Below are 20,278 nucleotides of genomic sequence, written 5' to 3'. Positions count from 1 at the left end.
ACGTAAAAAGAGATCGGCAACTACGCGATCAAGAGGAGGAGGCGAGTAATTTTTTGATTTTCTTTTTCAATTGACCTTCTACTAAGCATTCTGTCTTAAAGAATGCTATTATTTTCCCTTATAACCATATTATAAGGGAAAATAATACAGTGAATAGCCTGTCATCTTAGCAACCATGCGTGAAAATTGCACCGCATCCACAGTTGCTTGCGGATGCTAGCGATTTTCACGCAGCCCCTTGCGTTGCGTGATAAACGCACAATATAGAGCATGCTGCGATTTTCACGCAACGCAAAAGTGATGCGTGAAAATCACCGCTCATGTGCACAGCCCCATAGAAGTGAATAGGTCCAGATTGAGTGCGGGTGCAACGCGTTCACCTCAAGCATTGCACCCGCGTGGAAATCTCGCCCGTGTGAACTGCGTGAAGAGCATCTGTCAGCAGAAGGCTGCTGAAGGCATCTGTGTTGGTCCCATGTTCATATGTGCCCGCATTGCTAAGAAAAATTATGTTTTAATATATGCAAATGAGCCTCTAGGAGCAATGGGGGCGTTGCTGTTAAGCATCATGCACGCGTCCGTGGAACACGGACTGCGAGATACCGGCCTGGATTCCTGTGCGCTTCGTGCAGCCGCTGCTGTACAGTAATAGACTCGTATAGATCATACGAGTGTATTACTGTACATAACCGGCGTCACGAAGCGCACAGCGTCATAGCAACCAATGACGCTGTGCGCTCCTGCACTCAGCAGGAATCCAGGCCGGTATCTCGCGGTCCGTGTTCCACGGACGTGTGCATGAGGCTTTACACCTAGAGATTCAGATCTCTCTGCAACCAACACGCCCTCTCCACTTTGACAGGGCCAGGCAGTGTAAACATTATCTCCATCAGAGCGCAGAAGGCGTAGCAGAGAGAGCAGAGCCACTAGGTATAACAGCCACGCCCCCATTGCTCCTAGAAGCTCATTTGCATATATTAAGTCATCATTTTTCTCAGCAATGTGGGCAAATATGAACATGGGACGAGCACAGATGCCTTCAGCTGCCAAGCGCACATGTAACAGGTCAGCCAGTTTTATAGGTACAAATCTGCTGACAGATGCCCTTTAAGTCATCATTTAGCACACACTAATTTTGAACCCTGTTCATACACCCTATTAAGTCATATGGCTCCCATATAAGGGGGTCATTTAGTTGGAACTAGGGGTGGGCGATATGGCCTTAAATCTATATTGCGATATAATTTTAAGCATGTGCAATATATATATTGCAATATATTCTATATTTGGGGGGGGGGGGGGGTAAACTTTTTTTAATTTTATTTCTATTTAATAACTATTAGCCTAATAGAGAGGGGTGAATAGGACTATTAGAGTGAATAGGACATCACACTCTCCCTGCTGCTCTGTGCATAGTACACACAGCAGCAGGGAGCCGACTATGGCAGCCAGGGCTTCGGTAGCGTCCTGGCTGCCATGGTAACCGATCGGAGCCCCGCGATTACACTGCTGGGGCTCCGATAAGAAGCTGCCACCCTGGGGCCACTGCAACCAATTATTTAATCGTGTGGAGGGGGGGACGCAATTAATATAATACTCCGAAGAGGGAGAGTAGAAGGGAGGGGCCTGAGGGGTTAATTGCGGCAGATCAGGGTGCGCAGTAATAGAGGCCGGGTATGGGATATGGCCGGCATATGTAGGCTACGTTTGTGTTCAGTCCCTCCCCTCCGTTCTCATTGGTGGCGCAGTGGCCACAGTCCCTCCCCTCTTCTCTGTTCTCATTGGTGGTGCAGTGGCCACAGTCCCTCCCCTCCTAGTCTATTTTCACTGGTGGTCAGCAGCAGCCAGATACAGTGGGGAGGGAGGGACTCCCTCCTTCTCCACTGTGCCGGCTCAGGAGAACATGGTTGAGTGCCGAGAGCGGCGCATGCCGTGTTCTACTGCGATATGGCGATATAAACTAAATCTCTATCGTTGGCCGGATATGTATATACAGTTTATATCGCATATCGTCTATATCGCCCACCCCTAGTTGGAACCTCCTGCTATAAAGAGCAGCTCCTCTGGAGGACTCAATCGTGTATTACATCATCGCCAATTCATCTGCATGCATGTCCCGTAATAGCACATTATTCTTGCAGGAGTCTTAATCGGGTACATTCATGGCTGGCATCAGAATAGCTGTCGTAAGTGGCAGACAGAGGTGGCCGGGGTTATTGAAGCGGCTGAGCTATGCTGCTTCTCAAATTCCAATACAGGTGAATGGGAGCTAGGGAAATAGTGTAGCATGGCCCATTAGACAGTTTATGTAAACCCAGTCACCCCCAGGCCACTGCATATGACAGGTATTCTGATCCCAGTCATACAGGACGTAAATGGATGTACCGCTTTAAGTGCCATATTCATATGCAGTTGATAAAAGGTTGGACAATCCCTTCTGCTTATTGGACACTTAAAGGGATTCTCCGGGTTCAGGGCTGAACCCAGATATAAGCTATTCCTTACTACATATGAGTGCAGCATTGAAGCATTTCCTTGCTCCCCCTTGTCACGCTGCATCGCAAGCCCGTGTATGTTTACTGCCGGTGATGTACCAGGCTTTACATCACTATGCTAGGTGGAGACTCCTGCCTAGCAGTGAGCTCGGTGATGTCACCAGCACAGATGGGCGGTCTATAGCGCTGCTGTAGGCTGTTTCGGAGGCGAGTACTATGGAAAGTAGCCACCCATCTGTGCCAGTGAGATCACCAAGCTCACTGCTAGGCAGAAATCTCGGCCTAGTATAGTGATGTGAAGCCTGGTACGTCACATGAGGTAAACTAACAGACCATGCGCAGTGCAATGCAGCGGATCAAGGGGGTGCATCAGAGCAAGGAAAGGCTCAGAAGCTCCACTCATATGTAGTAAAAGAATACCCTTTATCCAGGTTCAGCACTGAACCCGGAGAACCCCCTTAAAGATGTGGATTACACAATACCTGTAAGGTGGTGAAAATTCCCTTTGCCGAAGATGAATTTACTATCGGGGGATTTTGTAGACATGATTAGGTGATCCACAACCGTCCAGTTAGGAATGCTCTGGACGAGAGCTACAGCCTCAGCGACCTGCAAGTCAGCTAGGAGAAAGAAAGACACATCGTCATGGCAGAGGTCCCCAGCCTTGTACCGCTCCAGAGCCACGTTCACATGGGACAGTCAGTGTGGAAGCATCGTATAGAAAACAAACCAGGTTTATCACAGGGGCTCAGGCTAGAGGATAAGGGTCCATTCACACTTCCACAACTGTTCTGCAGTCCGCAAATTACGAATCCGCAAAACACAGACACTGGCCATGTGCGTTCCGCAGTTTGCAGACCGCACATGCCCGGCACTATAATAAAAAAAATGCCTTTTCTTGTTCGTGGCTATTTTTTTGCGGAACCGCGGAATGGAAGTGCAGATGCGGACGTCACACATGCGCATCATTTGTGGCCCCATTGAAAATGAATGGGTCTGCACCCGTTCCGCAAAATTGCGGAACGGATGCGGACCCATTTTGCGGATGTGTGAATGGACCCTTAGTCTGGTGCAGGGATAGACACTTACTATAGGTTGGCTTACTTTGAGAATTGTACACAATATGTCACATCTTAGGCCACACCCCTTTCCCGGGAAGCTGCAGCTGCATCCCCCTCCTCTCCATCGAGTATAGATTGTGTTACACTAGACACAGTCTTTGGAGACTAGGGGGCTGCAGGCAGAAAATGGGGTCTGCAGGACACAGGGAGACAAGGAAGACGACACTTTCTCTACAAGATACTAGACAAAGCTGAATGTTTTCACATGATTTATACAAAAAAAGGGGGAAACTGGCCTCATTCCGATGTGAACATAATCCAATGGGCTCATACATACTGTGATATAAAGATACAGAAGTATAAAGTGATATTTCGTGTTCGGGTTGTTTCGATACCATAAAAGGTCGAATTGCGCAGTTGTTATTTAGTTTTTTCCTGTTACAGCGTTCACCGCATAGGAGATATTTTTTATATTTTAATAGTTCGCACTTTTTTGGGCGTGGTGATATGTAATATAATTAAAAATTCACTAATAAACTAGCACTCACCATCCAAATCGCATCTAAAACCAATTTGAAAGGTAGATTAAAAATTTTGGTTTATTTCACACATAAAACAATTGCAATATTAAAAATGTACAAATATTGTAATTGGGGAGTATAACAACTTTCTAAGAAAAAATTATACATATATTTTTATTTTTTTGTTTTGTGTGTGAAATAATTTTTTTATCTACCTTTCATATCAAATTGGTTTTAGGGACGCCGAACGGAGCGCATACTATCGTAACAACTGAGAGACATACAAGCCGGCAGAGGGTAATGTAGCCCTTGTGGCAAACATACAGATTAATAGATCTATTGGTTTATGTGGCAGTACTTGCTAATGAATGAATATACCAAAACAGCATTACTGTTGGTCTACCCTCACTGAAGGGGATTAATGTACTGCATTTAAGGAGGATTCCATTTTTAATCCTATTTATATTTTATTCACATTTTGGAAGAATTATTATATTGCATTGCAGCGGGACTTGTCATCCACGTGATTATTTGGAGGAATCCTGAATAGACATCTGTTTTTTATTCTGCAAATTATCATCCTTATCATTATAATCATATTATTGTATTTTTATTTTTTTTGTCCATCTTCATCTGTGCTATATTGTATACTAGCGTCAATTATTGCAATCCAATCATCCTCTGCAATTATCACTGGGGTGATGCTCCAGGTGGAGATAGTGCTCATCAGAGCAGTACGATCCTACCCCATATCAAGGGGAGAGCACCGATATCCGCGTGGCCCATCTACACAGGGATCCACAGAAGGATTTCCCTGAAATAGGGTATTATTATTAGGCCTCATGCACACGACCGTTCCGTTTTTTGCGGTCCGCAAAAAAACCTGAAGCCCACCCGTGTGCCTTCCGCAATTTGTGGAACGAAACGGGCAGCCCATTGTAAAAATGCCTACTCTTGTCCGCAAAACGGACAAGAATAGGACATGCTATATTTTTTGGGCGGGGCCTCGGAACAGAGCAACGGATGCGGACAACACACGGAGTGCTGTCCGCATCTTTTGCGGCCCCATTGAAGTGAATGGGTCCGCACCTGAGCCGCAAAAACTGCGGCTCGGATGCGGACCCGGAAAAAGGTTGTGTGCATGAGGCCTTATTGAGATCACAGTCTGGTGTTTTGTAAAGACTGCATAGCCTCTTATTTTATACATTTCTTATTCTAACAAATAGGGTTTTTTATTCTAATAAATGTGTCTAATCTCCATTTGACTTCCTGATAATTGAGTGCCCTCCAATTTTCATTTGTTCTATACAGAACAATTCAGGCCACAAACGCTATCAATTAAAGGGGTTGTCCGGGTTCAGAGCTGAACCCGCACATACCTCCATTTTCACCCAGGCAGCCCCCCTGACTAGAGCAATTCATGCACCAATGCTCTCCTTTGCCCCTACGCTAAATCGCACAGGGCAAAGGAATTTTCAGGAGTTTCGGTGACAAACCGGGCTCTTCATGGGGCTGCCAGGAAGCCCAGTGACATCACTTGTGCTGATGGGCGGGCTTTAGCACTGCCCTAGCCAGTAAAACAGCTAGGCAAGCGCTAAAGCACGCCCATCAGGGCCGGTGACGTCAGGGCCGGCCTTTGGGGTGTGCGGGCTGTGCGGCCGCACAGGGCGCCATAGCAACAGGGGCGCCGGGCGGCCGACAGCTCGCAATGTAATATGGGCAGGCGAGGCGGCACTTATGTTTTCCCACGGGGCGGGCCCCCCGCCCCCTCCATCTCCCCCTCCCCTGTAATCAGCAGGGGGCACCCGTTGCGGTTTAAAAAAAAAAAAATTGCTTATATAAGTTCGGGCGGCTGGCGGCGCCCCTCATCCTGTGCCGCCTGAGTGGCTGAGGCTGAGCGCTTGCCGCTCTAAAGAATCCTGCCTGCGCCTGCTGTGTGCTGTTAATGTAGCGTGGCCGAGCTCTGTTGGATCCGCGGTACAGGAGCTTTTGTTTCCTGTACCCGGCCGGACTGACAGGAAGTGCTCACTTAGTGTGCACTTCCTGTCAGTCCGGCCGGGTACAGGAAACAAATGCCCCTGTACCGCGGATCGAACAGAGCTCGGCCACGCTACACTAGAGGTGGAGGTGGGAGTAGAAGGAGAGTGACAAGGGGGGAGGAAATAATGAGAGTGGAGGGGGGGGAGGGGGGGATGGAAATAATGAGAGTGATGGGGGGAAATAATGAGAGTGACAAGGAGGGAGGGGGGGAAATAATTAGAGTGACAAGGGGGGGAGGGGAAATAATGAGAGTGACAAGGAGGGAGGGGGGGGGGGAAATAATTAGAGTGACAAGGGGGGAGGGGAAATAATTAGAGTGACAAGGGGGGGAGGGGAAATAATGAGAGTGACAAGGGGGAGGGAGGGGAAATAATTAGAGTGATGGGGGGGGGAAATAATGAGCGTGACAAGGGAGGGAGGGTGGAATAATGAGAGTGACAAGGGAGAGGGGGGGAATAATGAGAGTGACAAGGGAAGGGGGGGGGAAAGAGAGTGACAATGGAGTCCCCAGAGCCAGACTGCAGCCAGAGTCCAGATCATCTTATTGTCCTGGTGGTAAGTAGACAATGCAATATGTTTATTATTTAATTGTTTAGTTATTAATACTACATTGGAAACTAATTTTCCCAGCTGGACACCGGCCGACACTGCGCATGCGCTGGGAGCCTCACCAGCGGTTAGGGTAGGGAAAAAGCACTGGCCCGTACGTAAATTTTTCCCTTCCCTAACCGCTGGTGAGGCTCCCGGTGCATGCGCAGTGTCGGCCGGTGTTCAGCTGAGAACATCCATCCGATCACTGCGCCTGCGCATTGGCCCATAGTTTTTCCCTACCCTAACCGCCGGCGAGGCTCCTGGCGCATGCGCATTCTGCTGTGAAATGTCCCTAACCTGTCGTTGTGCGCCTGCGCGGCGCTGCACACCTCCTCACGTCATGTCCGGTGCGACCGGAAGTGATGAGGATAGGGAAACCTCACGAACTAGGGAAGTATAACATTACACCGGCCTTTGGGGTGTGAGGGCTGGTAACTACTTGGTTGGATAGTCAGCCGGCCTATGCCATGATGCCAGCAACAAGCAGTGTTTTTTTTTTTTTTTTGGGGGGGGGGGGGGGGCGCCACAAGGTTAGCTCGCACAGGGCGCCTGAACACCTAAGGCCGGCCCTGGGTGACGTCACCGAACACACTGCCGGGCAGAAGCTTCCGCCCGGCAGTGTTACTGTAAACAAAAGAGCCCGTGCCCTGCACGATCTAGCACAGGGCAAGGGAGCGCATCAGAGCATGAACTGCTCCGATGCTAAAGTCAGGGTAGTCTGGGTTCAGCTCTGAACCCGAACAACCCCTTTAAGCTTTCAACAGTGGTAGGTAGAGACTTAAGGGAGAGCTTATGGTCTATGTGCCAGTTTTCTGTCCTAAAGAAACTGAAAATCTTGGCACACACCATTTTTGCGCTCACATTGGCCTAGATTTCAGTCTGTGGCACACAGACAGGTAAATGTTGCACCAAATTTATTAAGAGGCATCCTACTGCTAGGGACCTTTGACCAGGACCGGTGTACAAAAACTAGTTTTAATAAATCTGGCCTCTAGTATGCCAATTTCAGCAAGTATTCATGGTAGTTTAAGATCTCTGCTGGCATTTAATAGGAACCCTCATCGTATTTAGTATATTGGGCAGACTAGATGGGCCAAATGGTTCTTATCTGCCGACACATTCTGTGTTTCCGTTCAGGATGGACATCTGTGCTGGTCATGTGAAGATGGCACCAGTTTGTGCCTCCTTACCATACACAGAATACTCTCTGGTTATAAGCCAGGCAGAAAATCATCCTCTTCAAATAGATTCCCATTGAATGCAAGCAGAGATACTGTAAACTGGAGCTGAAACAAAGATATGAAGTGGCAATTCCCATGTCATAGCAATGGCATGTCCCTAGGGTATGCCATCTGACTGTGTCAGCTCTGCACCCCCCTTCAGTCTTACACCTGGTGAGGGTCCCAGAGGTTGGGCCACAACAATCATGAAGTGAGGGCATATCCTTCCCATGTGACATCAATTTGGAAGGTGGAAATGCCGCGCAGTCACATTACTTTTCATTATACAGTGTTCGTCACAAAATCTGGAATACCCCTTTAAAGGGGTAATTTGGTTGTTACAAGTTATGATGGGGGATGACGGAGCCTGAGAGCGACATGTCGGATACGAGCACTGCCACTCCATTAATCTCTATGGGATCGCTGTACTCGTCTGTCTCCAGGACTCAGGTTCAGATTAAGGCTCCATTCACACGTCCGCGGACCCATTCATTCTCGACGGGTACAGAATGGATGCGGAGAGCACACTTTGTGCTCTCCGCATCCGCATTTCCGGAGCGCGGCCCAATCTTCGGGTCCGCAGGTCCGGATAAAAATAGAGCATGTCCTATTCTTGTCCGCAATTGCGGACAAGAATAGGCATTTCTATGGGGGTATTCCGGATCTGCAATGCACTACGGATGTGTAAATGGACCCTTATGAATTGACGTGTGCATGCTTAACCTACTGCTTCGTTCATTTTGGGAGTGCTCTGAGGGGTACAGGGCCCTGTCTGCATGACTGTAGAAGTCCCAGCAGTAGGACCTCCACCGATGCAACTTATTCTCTATCTTGTAACAACCGGAATACCCCTTTAAGGCCTCATGCACATAACCATATTATGCATCCATGTGCTTTCCGCATTTTTTGCAGATTGCACGCAGACCCATTTATTTCTATGGGTCCACAAAAACAAAAATGGACCGTACACGGATGTCATCCGTTCTGCAAAAGCATAAAACATGGACCCAATAAAGTGAATGGTTCAGCAAAAAAAAAAAATAATGAAAGCGAAACAGGCATACTAAAAGGAATGACAGAATGGAATGCCCATAGACTATTATGAAGCCAAACGGAATGCCCATAGAGTATAATGGGAAGCAAAGCATCAGATAATTTATAGGCAAATCTGAAAAAATCCTTTACCACAGATCTTCCCCGTGTATAGTAACATCTTTTACAATTTAAAAAACGTTTGATTTTTCCTGTTTTCTATGGAATGACAGGTGAATAGCACAATGGGATGCCCATAGAGTATAATGGGAAGAAAGATGGGCCAAGGAGATGAGAACCATGACACATCAAATAAATCTTTAGCAGGCATACTCTCCAAGCACAGTAGCATTGATCTAAATTGAGATTAGGTGGGATTATCATTATTTACTATGGAACGACAAGTGTGAATGATACAAATGGAATGCCCATAGACTATAATGGGAAGTAAAATATGATTTTATTTGTAGGTTAATCTGTGGTTTTTAGCAATATTATGCCCATAGAATATAATGGGAAGTAAAACGTGACTTGGTGTCTGAACCATTCAACATATCAAATAAATCTTTAGCAGACATAGGGCTGTTTCACACGAGCGAGTCCATTGCGGGAATCGTGCTCCGTGTGCGAGTGTGATCCTCCGCTCTGGACTTGCAGGAGCGCACGGCATTATCATGATTTATAATGCTATGTGTCTCTGCTTGACCTTATTTCTACAGAATCATACTGCCAGATTTATGTCACTATGATTCTGTGGAAAAAAGGCCAAGCAGAGACACATAGCATTATAAATCATGATAATGCCGTGCGCTTCGGCAAGTCCAGTGCAGAGGATCACACTCACACTCGGGAGCGTGATTCCCGCAATCGCCTCGCTCGTGTGAAACAGCCCATACTCTTCAAGTTCAGTGGGATTATTTAAAATTGAGATTAAGTGGGATTATCATTGGTTTCTTTGAAATGACAAGGGGAATGACACAATGGAGTGCCCATAGACTATAATGGGAAGGAAAATATGAGTTTATTTGCAGGTAAATCTGTGTTATGTAGGACATTAACTTTTACCGCAAGTGTTCCCTGGATAGAGTAGCACATTGTAAATTTAAAACTATGTGCTACTCTGCCCAGGGAACGCTTGCGGTAAAGGTTAATTTCCTACATAACACAGATTTACCTGCAAATGAGCTCATAGTTTACTTCCTATTATAGTCTATGGGCATTCCATTGTGTGATTCCCCTTGTCATTTCATAGAAACCAATGATAATCCTAATTTTAAATAATCCCACTGAACTTGAAGAGTATGTCTGCTTGGCTCCAAATCAAATTTTGCCTCCCATTATAGTCTATTGACATTCCATGATGTCATTCACCTTTGCATTCTATAGAAAACAGTTATAATCCAAGGTCATTTTCATTTTACAATGTGCTACTCTGCCCAGGGGACACTTGCGGTGGAGATTAATGTCCTACATAACACAGATTTACCTGTAAATGAGCTCACATTTTACTTCCCATTATAGGATAAGTATAGGGATGGCACTCTAGTCATAGGTACTGTATGTAAAGGATATTTTATTAGTGGGCTGGTATATGCCAGCTGTTGGGAAAAAGGATAATAACTAGTATAAAATGTGGACAATATAATAGCAATTCACAATTTGTGGATTAAAAAGCAACAGTGTATATAACAGTAAAAATGCATAAAAAAGAGTAGAAATGGATCCTAGGTAAAAAAATGGCGTTCTCCTTTGAAGTGGAAAAATGTAGAACAATAGAATAATAATGTATACGGTACATACAATAAATTGATGATAGTATGAAAAATGAGGTAGTAAAAATCCAATCTTGTCATGTAAGGAACGAATATAGATTAGAGGTGGGGGCCCCCTTTTTTTTTTTTTTTTTTTTTTTTATATTTGAGGGAATTAGTGTCCGATCTGAATTTGCTCCCTTTGTTTCAGATGGGTATAAAGTTTCACCTCCGGTTGGTGATAATTTGTTCCAATAGTTGTCCCACAATAATGTTGTAATAGAGTACTGCTGTTTTTAGCAGGTACGTTACCCTCCTGTAGATGAGATGTGGGTTGGTGAGCGGCTCCTGGCGGGCTCCTGGCTTCCACGTGTCTTCTTCCCGCTCAAAGACTTACTTCCTGCTTGTGGAGCTGTATGCTCGGCCCGTCTGCTGTTGCGGCTGTGCGTGACTTCCGGTGACGTCACCTGCGCTTACTGACTCTCCCGCTCAATTTCCATCGGCGTTACACGTGCTGTCCGATGGCGGGAATAAGAGGCTGCGGTCTTTTTTTCAAAAGTTAGGCGTGCTCCGGAGCTGTTGGAAGTTCGGATCCTTTTAATTTTAGCTAGCTTGGTATGGGTATGGCTACCTCAAGTTACCCCATACGCGTTTCGGAGCTCACTGCTCCTTCATCAGTGGGAAATTAAAAATTAAAAGGATCCGAACTTCCAACAGCTCCGGAGCACGCCTAACTTTTGAAAAAAAGACCGCAGCCTCTTATTCCCGCCATCGGACAGCACGTGTAACGCCGATGGAAATTGAGCGGGAGAGTCAGTAAGCGCAGGTGACGTCACCGGAAGTCACGCACAGCCGCAACAGCAGACGGGCCGAGCATACAGCTCCACAAGCAGGAAGTAAGTCTTTGAGCGGGAAGAAGACACGTGGAAGCCAGGAGCCCGCCAGGAGCCGCTCACCAACCCACATCTCATCTACAGGAGGGTAACGTACCTGCTAAAAACAGCAGTACTCTATTACAACATTATTGTGGGACAACTATTGGAACAAATTATCACCAACCGGAGGTGAAACTTTATACCCATCTGAAACAAAGGGAGCAAATTCAGATCGGACACTAATTCCCTCAAATATAAAAAAAAAAAAAAAAAAAAAAAAGGGGGCCCCCACCTCTAATCTATATTCGTTCCTTACATGACAAGATTGGATTTTTACTACCTCATTTTTCATACTATCATCAATTTATTGTATGTACCGTATACATTATTATTCTATTGTTCTACATTTTTCCACTTCAAAGGAGAACGCCATTTTTTTACCTAGGATCCATTTCTACTCTTTTTTATGCATTTTTACTGTTATATACACTGTTGCTTTTTAATCCACAAATTGTGAATTGCTATTATATTGTCCACATTTTATACTAGTTATTATCCTTTTTCCCAACAGCTGGCATATACCAGCCCACTAATAAAATATCCTTTACATACAGTACCTATGACTAGAGTGCCATCCCTATACTTATCCTAAAACTCCTCACATACAAGCGTTGGGTACGCTCTGTTCGGATAGAGCACCTTATTCCATTCTTTGGGTCGTAGTGAGCCGCCCTATATTTATACTTCTAGTACTTCCCATTATAGTCTATAGACATTCCATTGTGTCATTCTGCAGAAAACAGTGATAATTCCACTTCATCTGAACATTAAATAATCCCACTGAACTTGGAGAGTAAGCCTGCTAAATAATTATCAGATATGTCAAATGCCTTTGTCTCTAGTGCAAATATTCCATCATTGTCTATGGCCATTCCTAGTATGCCCGGAGCCCCAGTAATCGTGCACAGCTCTCACACAGGGGCAGGCATTACCCGTGGTGCAGTGCTGCTTCTTTGCGCCCCACTTTACTTCGGGGTGCACTATGAGAATCTTTTGAGTCCCTTGAAGGGGCGTGGCACAAGAGGATAAGAGATCCTCGACGTCATCGTCCTCCTCTTCGTAGTCCGTGTCCTCGTCATTGGAGGTCCAGCCTCCGCTCTCGCCTCCATGCCAGCCCCCCGGCCTCTTGGCACCGCAGAGAGGTGTGCTGCTCCACAGGGACCGCGGGCGTACACGGCGGAGCTCGCTGAGGGGAAGCAGGGGGCGCCTGCGAGGCTGCGGCCAGGAGGCGACATTGCGGCAATGACACCGGACCAGCGCGCTCAGCGCCCGCGGAAGCAGCATGCTTTGGCGTGTCGGGTCACATGACCTCAGGGAAACGTCAACTTAGCAGGCCGTGGGCGTGTCTGAAAGTAAGCCCCTCCCCTTCCCCTGCAGGCCGGTCATGTGACAGTGACGTCACGTCTCTTCTCATGGTGCAGCATGCAGCGGGTCACCCCTGACCGGCTGGAGGTTAGAGGGTGTTGAGGATGACAGCCAGGGGGACTCCTAGCCGCTTCCTACAGAGTGTGCTGCAAAATGGCGTGGGGAGATACGTGTGCCAGCTCAAGAGGCTCACCCTGATCTTCAGTAAGGACGCGCAGCCCTCCCGGGGAGCCAGGTACACGTGATCGCCGCCCGCACCTTCCTGATAGTCTCACCCTTTTCAGGATCACCACTTGCTGCCATTGAATGGAAACCAGTCCTGATCATGTGCCCTTTTTCCCTGACAGAATTTGCCCGTAGGCTGTGGGCATATAAATGTCATCAAGGAGCAACCTGACTCCAGCCCCTATTCTATGAGCCAGAAAGAGGACATGTATCATTGGTGTATGCCAATCTTCTCCCCTACCAGTCTAAACTTTTGGCACATATAACACTTGGAAAAAAAAGTGCGACTTTTTGCTCGCCTTGCGCCCCGCTTGACATTTTTCCAAAAAGTGAATGGTGTGTGGGGCAAGGAGTGGTTGGCACAGGTATTATCATTCACAGAAGGCATAGATGAAATGTACACCAGCCCCCCGCGGGCGTAGACCACACAGCAGACAGAACACGCTCAATCTAGTCACTGGGTCCATGAAAACCGCAGAGGAGGTCTTCTATGTGGGGTCCGTTTTTTTAATGCTCTATTGCATAATATAAAATTGATAGAGTTTGCACAAAAAAAAACACATTTGCATTGTTTGCAGATGTTAAAAAAAAAAAACAACCGGATAAAGCACATTGGGCAAAAAACGCGGAAATGCGTCCTGCAATTAGACCTTTGTGGATGCAAAACCCATTTGTTTGCGTCTGTAAAGAGGACACTGACGTATCAATAAGCCCTTAGATGTAAAAAATGTAAATGTGGACGTAGCCTTAAAATGGGTATGGCAGTGTCTGGATAGTGAGTGAAGTTTTGAAGAAAATTTGATTCGGCTTCGCCAAACTTTGACATTCGATTCGTAATGCGTTATTTGTCACAAATCGCTTTCCATTGTATGGAGCGGGCACAACCGCAGGAAATGGTGATCGTGCCGTCTCAGATGCTGCGTTCAACACATTGTGGCATCTGTGACTTACATTCAGCCTTTCAGGGGTTAAACAAATAATAACTCACCTCATCCACTTGCTCACGGAGAGGTTGTCCGTTCCCATCTTGACAGAAGAGAACCCGGCCAATCATGTTTATGTAAATTAAACAGTCCTTAGGGTTGGGCTACCCAGTGACATGTGTCATGATGGTCAATAGTGTCGCAATGTGACATGCTGCGACTGTGGTACGACAGTCGCAAAAATATCCATCCGAGTGTTGCATATCGCATTGTGACACTGTTCACTATCGATTTTTGCGGACTGTATACGGAACCATTCATTACAATGGGTCTGCAAAAAATGGAAGTTACTACGTGTGCATAATGGACAAGGATAGGACTGTTCTATTCAGGGCCAGCTGTTCCGTTCCACAAAATACGGAATGTACACGGACGTCATCCGTATTTTTTTGCGGACTGCAAACTACACATGGTCGAGTGCATGAGCCCTAATGCTGTGCGATCTTGTCAGAGGAGCGGAGATCAGAACAGGACCACACGCTGCGAGTCTCTCACATTCAGCTCTCTGGTGTGCCTGTGGCCTAACACCACTGCTACAAAGTAGATGGCGTGCAGGTAAACACTGACTAAAACACAGCGCTCGCATAAACGTTGCGGCCCCTTCAAACGCTTGATCAACTCGGGTGGTGGGTCTCAGACCTCCACCAATCTGGTATTGTGAAACCAGACAGCCAGGGCTGTGGCGTCGATGAACTGAAATTCCAACTCCGACTCTTACGCCTACGTTTTATCACTCCGACTCCTCTATAAATGATATAATCAGTAATCTAGCAGTAACAAAATTACTTTAGTAAAATGTTACCCTCAGGCGTTTTCTTTATTCCATCACTCCATAGCCCTGCAGACAACCACTTTAAGTGTATTATGTGCGTTTTGTCTACGGATGAGCTTTTTGGAACCTGCATCTGGGATTGACGGTGACCTAAATGTCCATTCATTTATTTTCAGGGAGTACATTGAAGAGAAAGCAGTTGACTTTGCCAAGCAGAATCCTGGGATTGTTGTGTACATCAGTCCCAAGCCGTGCAGAGTCCCCAAACTGGTGGCGGAGTATTGTAAGTACCTGAACTCTGCGGTCATGTCACCTGGAGATGGGGTAATGTTATTTATCACTGGAGTCTGGAATGCTTGAGCATGGGGGAGTACCTCTGCCTCCATTGTCGTATGGTATCTAGAGAGAACCAGCAAGTCCTAAATGGACATATTAATGGCCTTGTATTTCATGCCAGCTTGAGGTTTGACTTGTCTTACATGTCTTCTGTGGCTACTTTCCTGATGGCTGCCAGCACATGCTGAAAAGGTGCGGCGTTACGCATGCATCATGGTGAAATCTTGACACTGACACTGTATTTGATGCTTGTGACTTCTAAGCTGACCCTTGATGTTTAACAGAATGCTGGATACAGTAAGCATGAGAGGACATTCACACGACCGTAGGGATTTTGCGGTCTGCAAAAGGCAGATCCCAAAAATACTGATGACATCTGTCCATGTTGCATCTGTGTTTTTTTTTTTTTTTTGCGGACCCATTAACTTCAATAGGTCCGTGGGCCGCATTTTTGCCCAAGAATAGGACACGTTCTACCTTTTTCAAAACGGACAAGCGAATATGGAAAGCACATGGAAGACATCCATTTGCTTTCCACATCCGTACGTCCGTTCCACAAAAGATAGAACATGTCCTGTTGGGGCTTGGTTGCAGATTCAGACTACGGACCCGTTAAAGTCTATGGGTCCTCAAAATATGGATGCAACACGGACGTCATCAGTATTTTACGGATCTGTGCTTTGCGGACAGCAAACTCCATACGTTTGTGTGAGTGCCCCGTGATTAAGCCATGAGGGCAAACTGCCGTAGGCTTTAATTCAGAGGATTCTTTCCTGTGTAAAAAAGTGGTCGGAGAACGACGTCTTCTGGTGAGCTCCTAGATGCCGTATATGGCTGTATATCGGACACCCTAGTGATGGCTGAGGAAATGGGATTGTATAGGATCAGCGAAAAGAGGGGAACTTATCCCTGATTAAAGTTTATAACAAATCAATGTGAATGCACTAAAATTATATAAATACTAGCAGAAGGACCCAGCTTCGCACAGGAATATTTCATCGATTTAATTTAATGTTTCTGTGTCGTTAAAAGATATCGACAGTATTCCCCATAACAGTGACCTCTACAGCACCCCGCCCCCTTAACAGTGCACTCCACAACCCCCCACCCCTTAACACTGACCCTCTCTGTGCCCCGCCACATTAAAATGGGACCTCCACAGCAGCTCATCCCCTTAACTTTGACCTTCACAGCAGACTGCCCCTTTAAGGGTCCATTCACACGTCCGTTGTTTCTTTCCTGATCTGTTCCGTTTTTTGCGGAACAGATCTGGACCCATTCATTTTCAATGGGTCCTTAAAAAAAATCAGACATTGTGCTGTCTGATTTTTTTTTTTTTTTTTTTTTTTTTTTCAGGACCCATTGAAAATGAATGGGTCCTGATCTGTTCCGCAAAAAACAGAACAGATCAGGAAAGAAACAACGGACGTGTGAATGGACCCTAACAGTGAGTTTCACAGCACCCCACTCCCTAACAGTGACCTCAACAGTGTCCGCCCCTTTAACGGTGACCTCCACAGCGCCCTGCCCCTTTAATGCTAGGGCTACACGACGACTTGTGTCGCGCAACATTTTGTTTCAACAGTTTTTATAATGACAGGCTATGGTGTCGCAATGCGACATGTGACATACTGCGATACGAAAGTTGCAAAAAATCCATCCAAGATGGATTTTTCTGCGACTGTCGCGTCGCAATTGCAAAATAGACTATCATTATAAAAATTGTCACCCGAAATTGGTGTGACATCAGTGTCGCGTGACAAATATAGCAGTGTAGTTGTGCCCTATGTGTCGTGCGACTTATTGTTGTCGTGTAGCCCTAGGCTAAGGCCCCTTGCAGACGAGCGTGTCCAGATTAGGTCCGAATGTGTTCAGTGAAAAATGCGTGATTTCGCAGGCAAAGTCATTCAGTTTTGCCTGCAATCTCGTTCAGTTTTTATCGCGCGGATGCAATGCGATTTAATGCGTTTTGCACGCGCGTGATATACTGAATGTATACAAACAACATCTCTGAGCAACCATGCGTGAAAAACGCATCACATCCGTACTTGCCTGCGGATGTGATTTTCTCACACAGCCCTATTCACTTCTATGGGGCCAGCGTTGCAATGGATGGGTGCGGATTCCGTGCGGACCCAATGTGTTTGCATCACGCATTGCACTTACGTGGAATATTCGCTCGTGTGAAAGGGGCCTAAAGCTGACCTGAAGAAAAATGGCTGGGTTGTTATGGAAACCTGGTGTAAAACTGTGTATGTGGAGACTAAGGGCCTGTGAGCTTCTATTGGCTGATGAGGGACATGTGACCGTGTGTATGGCAGTTGGGATATGAAGAGAAACACTTGCAGGCTTGTATTGGCTAATGCAGGTAATTTTTTGGGGAATATCTCAGGAACAGTACGTCCTAGAGAGCTGTGACCCCACAAGATTTCTTTCCAGGTAGCAAGAGATGTGTATACCAAGTTAAGTTGAAATCGATGGTTGCGTTTTTGAGTGATCGCGGAACATACATGCACACATAAATACGTCCTTCTTTATATTGCTGCTAGGTAAGAATAAGGTGCCTTACAAGGGACACACAAAGTGAATACATTTTACTGCATTTCTGTCTTTTGTCCCCAGTGAATGGAAGCATCAGAGAAGAAGCCATTAACAGCAAGACTGCTGAGGAAATAGCACAACTCATACAGAAAATGGCCAGCCAATCTGGTCTGGATGTCATCCGGATACGCAAACCCTGCCACACAGACAACCCGAGCATTCAGGGACAGTGGCACCCTTTTACCAACATGCCAACCTCTATCAGTCTCCAGTCTTTTGATGCCGCCAGCCAACAGACGGACTCTCCATGACAGGCTGATTGTCAGAATACAGATGACTTGTGGAAGGTGGCCTGGAACCTCATGCCAGAATACCAGGAGGATTCATTTACTTTACATCGGTGAACTGCCTTGTATTGGACCTGGAATATGTTTGAATTAAATTGCTTTTCCTAAATGTTTCAGTTTTTTTTTTTTTTTTCAATATTCATTTTTAATCCTAAATGTATTTAAAAAAAAAAAAAATTATGGAAAAAGAAACTATCCATTAGTATGTAGAGGGCTAGTTATCTCTTATAACTGTGCGCACAAAGATATGTCCATAACAATACCAAATGGTAGTGGGGACTGCCTGTGTATATTTAAGGAGTGCTCATCTATATGCAAAAAACACCTATTAGGGCTGTTTCACACGAGCGGTTGCTGTGCTTGACATCCGCTGCGTGAATGACAGCCAAGACCCGATGCGGACAGCAGATGCACGGAGCAGTAACATGACTGATAATGCTCCGTGCCTCTCTGTGATCTCTTTACTAAGAAATCAGTGACCACTTTATCTAACTGTGATTTCGTAGTAAAGAGATCATAGAGAGGCACGGAGCATTATAAATCATGTTACTGCTCCGTGCATCTGCTGTCCGCATCGGGTCTTGGTTGTCATTCACGCAGCGGATGTCACGCACGGCATCCGCTCGTGTGAAACAGCCCTTAAAGGGATTCTGTCACCTCCCCTCAGCCAAAAAACGATTTAAAAGCAGCCATGCAGCACAGCTTACCTGGATTAAGCTGTGCTCTTTTATCTTGAAATCCGTCCAGCAGTTAGTGCAAAAAACGACTTTGATCGATATGTAAATGTGTCCTGAAGGTGCCCAGAGGGGCGTTTTTTTCTTCTTAGTGAGCCCAGTACCGCCCCTCTTTCAGTGCCCAGCCCGCCTTCCTTGTACTTTCTAACCGCCGCCCCCAGCCTGCCACAGCCTCTCCTCCCCCTCCCTCACGCCGAACGAAGTCTCGCACAGGCGCAGTACCCACTGAGGGCTGCGCCTGTGCGATCATCAGGAGACTGAGGGCGGCAGCTTCATCTTCGTCACTGGGCATGCGCCGAGCCCAGTGACGTCCGATGTTAGCTCTTTCCCTCAGTCAGCCTGGTAGGAAGCGCAGAGGATTGCCGATCGGCTGCTGCACCCTGCGCTTTCTCCAGTCTGCCTGCCACAGTGAAGACGGCCAGCGATTTCTTTCACCACCCTCCCTTCAGGAAAGAAATAAGTATTTGTTGGGGCGAATTAGGTATTATTATATTAAGTAAAGGCAGGCAGACTGGAGAAAGCGCAGGGTGCAGCAGCCGATCGGCAATCCTCTGCGCTTCCTACCAGGCTGACTGAGGGAAAGAGCTAACATCGGACGTCACTGGGCTCGGCGCATGCCCAGTGACGAAGATGAAGCTGCCGCCCTCAGTCTCCTGATGATCGCACAGGCGCAGCCCTCAGTGGGTACTGCGCCTGTGCGAGACTTCGTTCGGCGTGAGGGAGGGGGAGGAGAGGGAGGAGAGGCTGTGGCAGGCTGGAGGCGGCGGTTAGACAGTACAAGGAAGGCGGGCTGGGCACTGAAAGAGGGGCGGTACTGGGCTCACTAAGAAGAAAAAACGCCCCTCTGGGCACCTTCAGGACACATTTACATATCGATCAAAGTCGTTTTTTGCACTAACTGCTGGACGGATTTCAAGATAAAAGAGCACAGCCTAATCCAGGTAAGCTGTGCTGCATGGCTGCTTTTAAATCGTTTTTTGGCTGAGGGGAGGTGACAGAATCCCTTTAAATGCACAAAGAAAAGCATGCGCAGATAAAGCACACGAAAAGCATGTGAAAGTATAAAATCTTGTGCACAAAAAGTAGCAAAATAGTTAAAAGCAATTAAAATAGCGCAAAAATCAGAAGAGAAACTGGTTCTGACCTTAAATAAGGCCTCGGATCTCTACATAGACCCAGCTCCAAATGGAACACCTATAAGACTGCATCAACCAAACACGATCCTAAAATACCGTAAGAACGAGTATCAGAAATGAGTCCTATTTAAATATAATAAGTAAGTAGGGGTTGTCTGGCCGTTAATATTGATGACCTATTGTCAGGATAGGT

General features: G+C 46.5%; 2 protein-coding genes across 3 annotated transcripts in view; one reads left to right on the top strand and one right to left on the bottom strand.

Moving 5' to 3' along the window:
- GTPBP6 (GTP binding protein 6 (putative)) overlaps window positions 1-13,033 on the bottom strand; it is a 40,900-nt gene extending 27,867 nt beyond the window's left edge. For both annotated transcript variants that reach the window (XM_044286897.1, XM_044286898.1), the window contains exons 1-2: window positions 12,579-13,033; window positions 2,978-3,115 (exon numbers count right to left, since the gene is read on the bottom strand). In XM_044286897.1, the coding sequence (XP_044142832.1) occupies window positions 2,978-3,115; window positions 12,579-12,930 (490 nt within the window). In that variant the 5' untranslated portion in view covers window positions 12,931-13,033. The remainder of the gene's footprint in view (window positions 1-2,977; window positions 3,116-12,578) is intronic.
- On the top strand, window positions 13,019-18,324 carry MRPL43 (mitochondrial ribosomal protein L43). Its single transcript, XM_044286899.1, has 3 exons — window positions 13,019-13,246; window positions 15,168-15,274; window positions 17,950-18,324. Exons 1-3 carry the CDS (start codon window positions 13,116-13,118, stop codon window positions 18,177-18,179), a joined length of 468 nt encoding a protein of 155 aa, XP_044142834.1. The 5' UTR covers window positions 13,019-13,115; the 3' UTR covers window positions 18,180-18,324.
- Window positions 18,325-20,278: the final 1,954 nt, after the last annotated feature.

This window comes from Bufo gargarizans, chromosome 3 (genome assembly GCF_014858855.1).
Source record: "Bufo gargarizans isolate SCDJY-AF-19 chromosome 3, ASM1485885v1, whole genome shotgun sequence".
NCBI lineage: Eukaryota > Metazoa > Chordata > Amphibia > Anura > Bufonidae > Bufo > Bufo gargarizans.
Note: the sequence above shows the minus strand (reverse complement) of the source record. Positions and strands in the feature narration are given on the sequence as shown.

Bases quoted from the DNA above. Each gene is read 5' to 3' on its own strand.
- MRPL43 (XM_044286899.1), top strand. From the start codon at position 13,116: ATGACAGCCAGGGGGACTCCTAGCCGCTTCCTACAGAGTGTGCTGCAA. The intron at 13,247-15,167 runs GTACACGTGATC...ATTTATTTTCAG, and splicing joins CAGCCCTCCCGGGGAGCCAG to GGAGTACATTGAAGAGAAAG. The intron at 15,275-17,949 runs GTAAGTACCTGA...TTTTGTCCCCAG, and splicing joins CAAACTGGTGGCGGAGTATT to TGAATGGAAGCATCAGAGAA.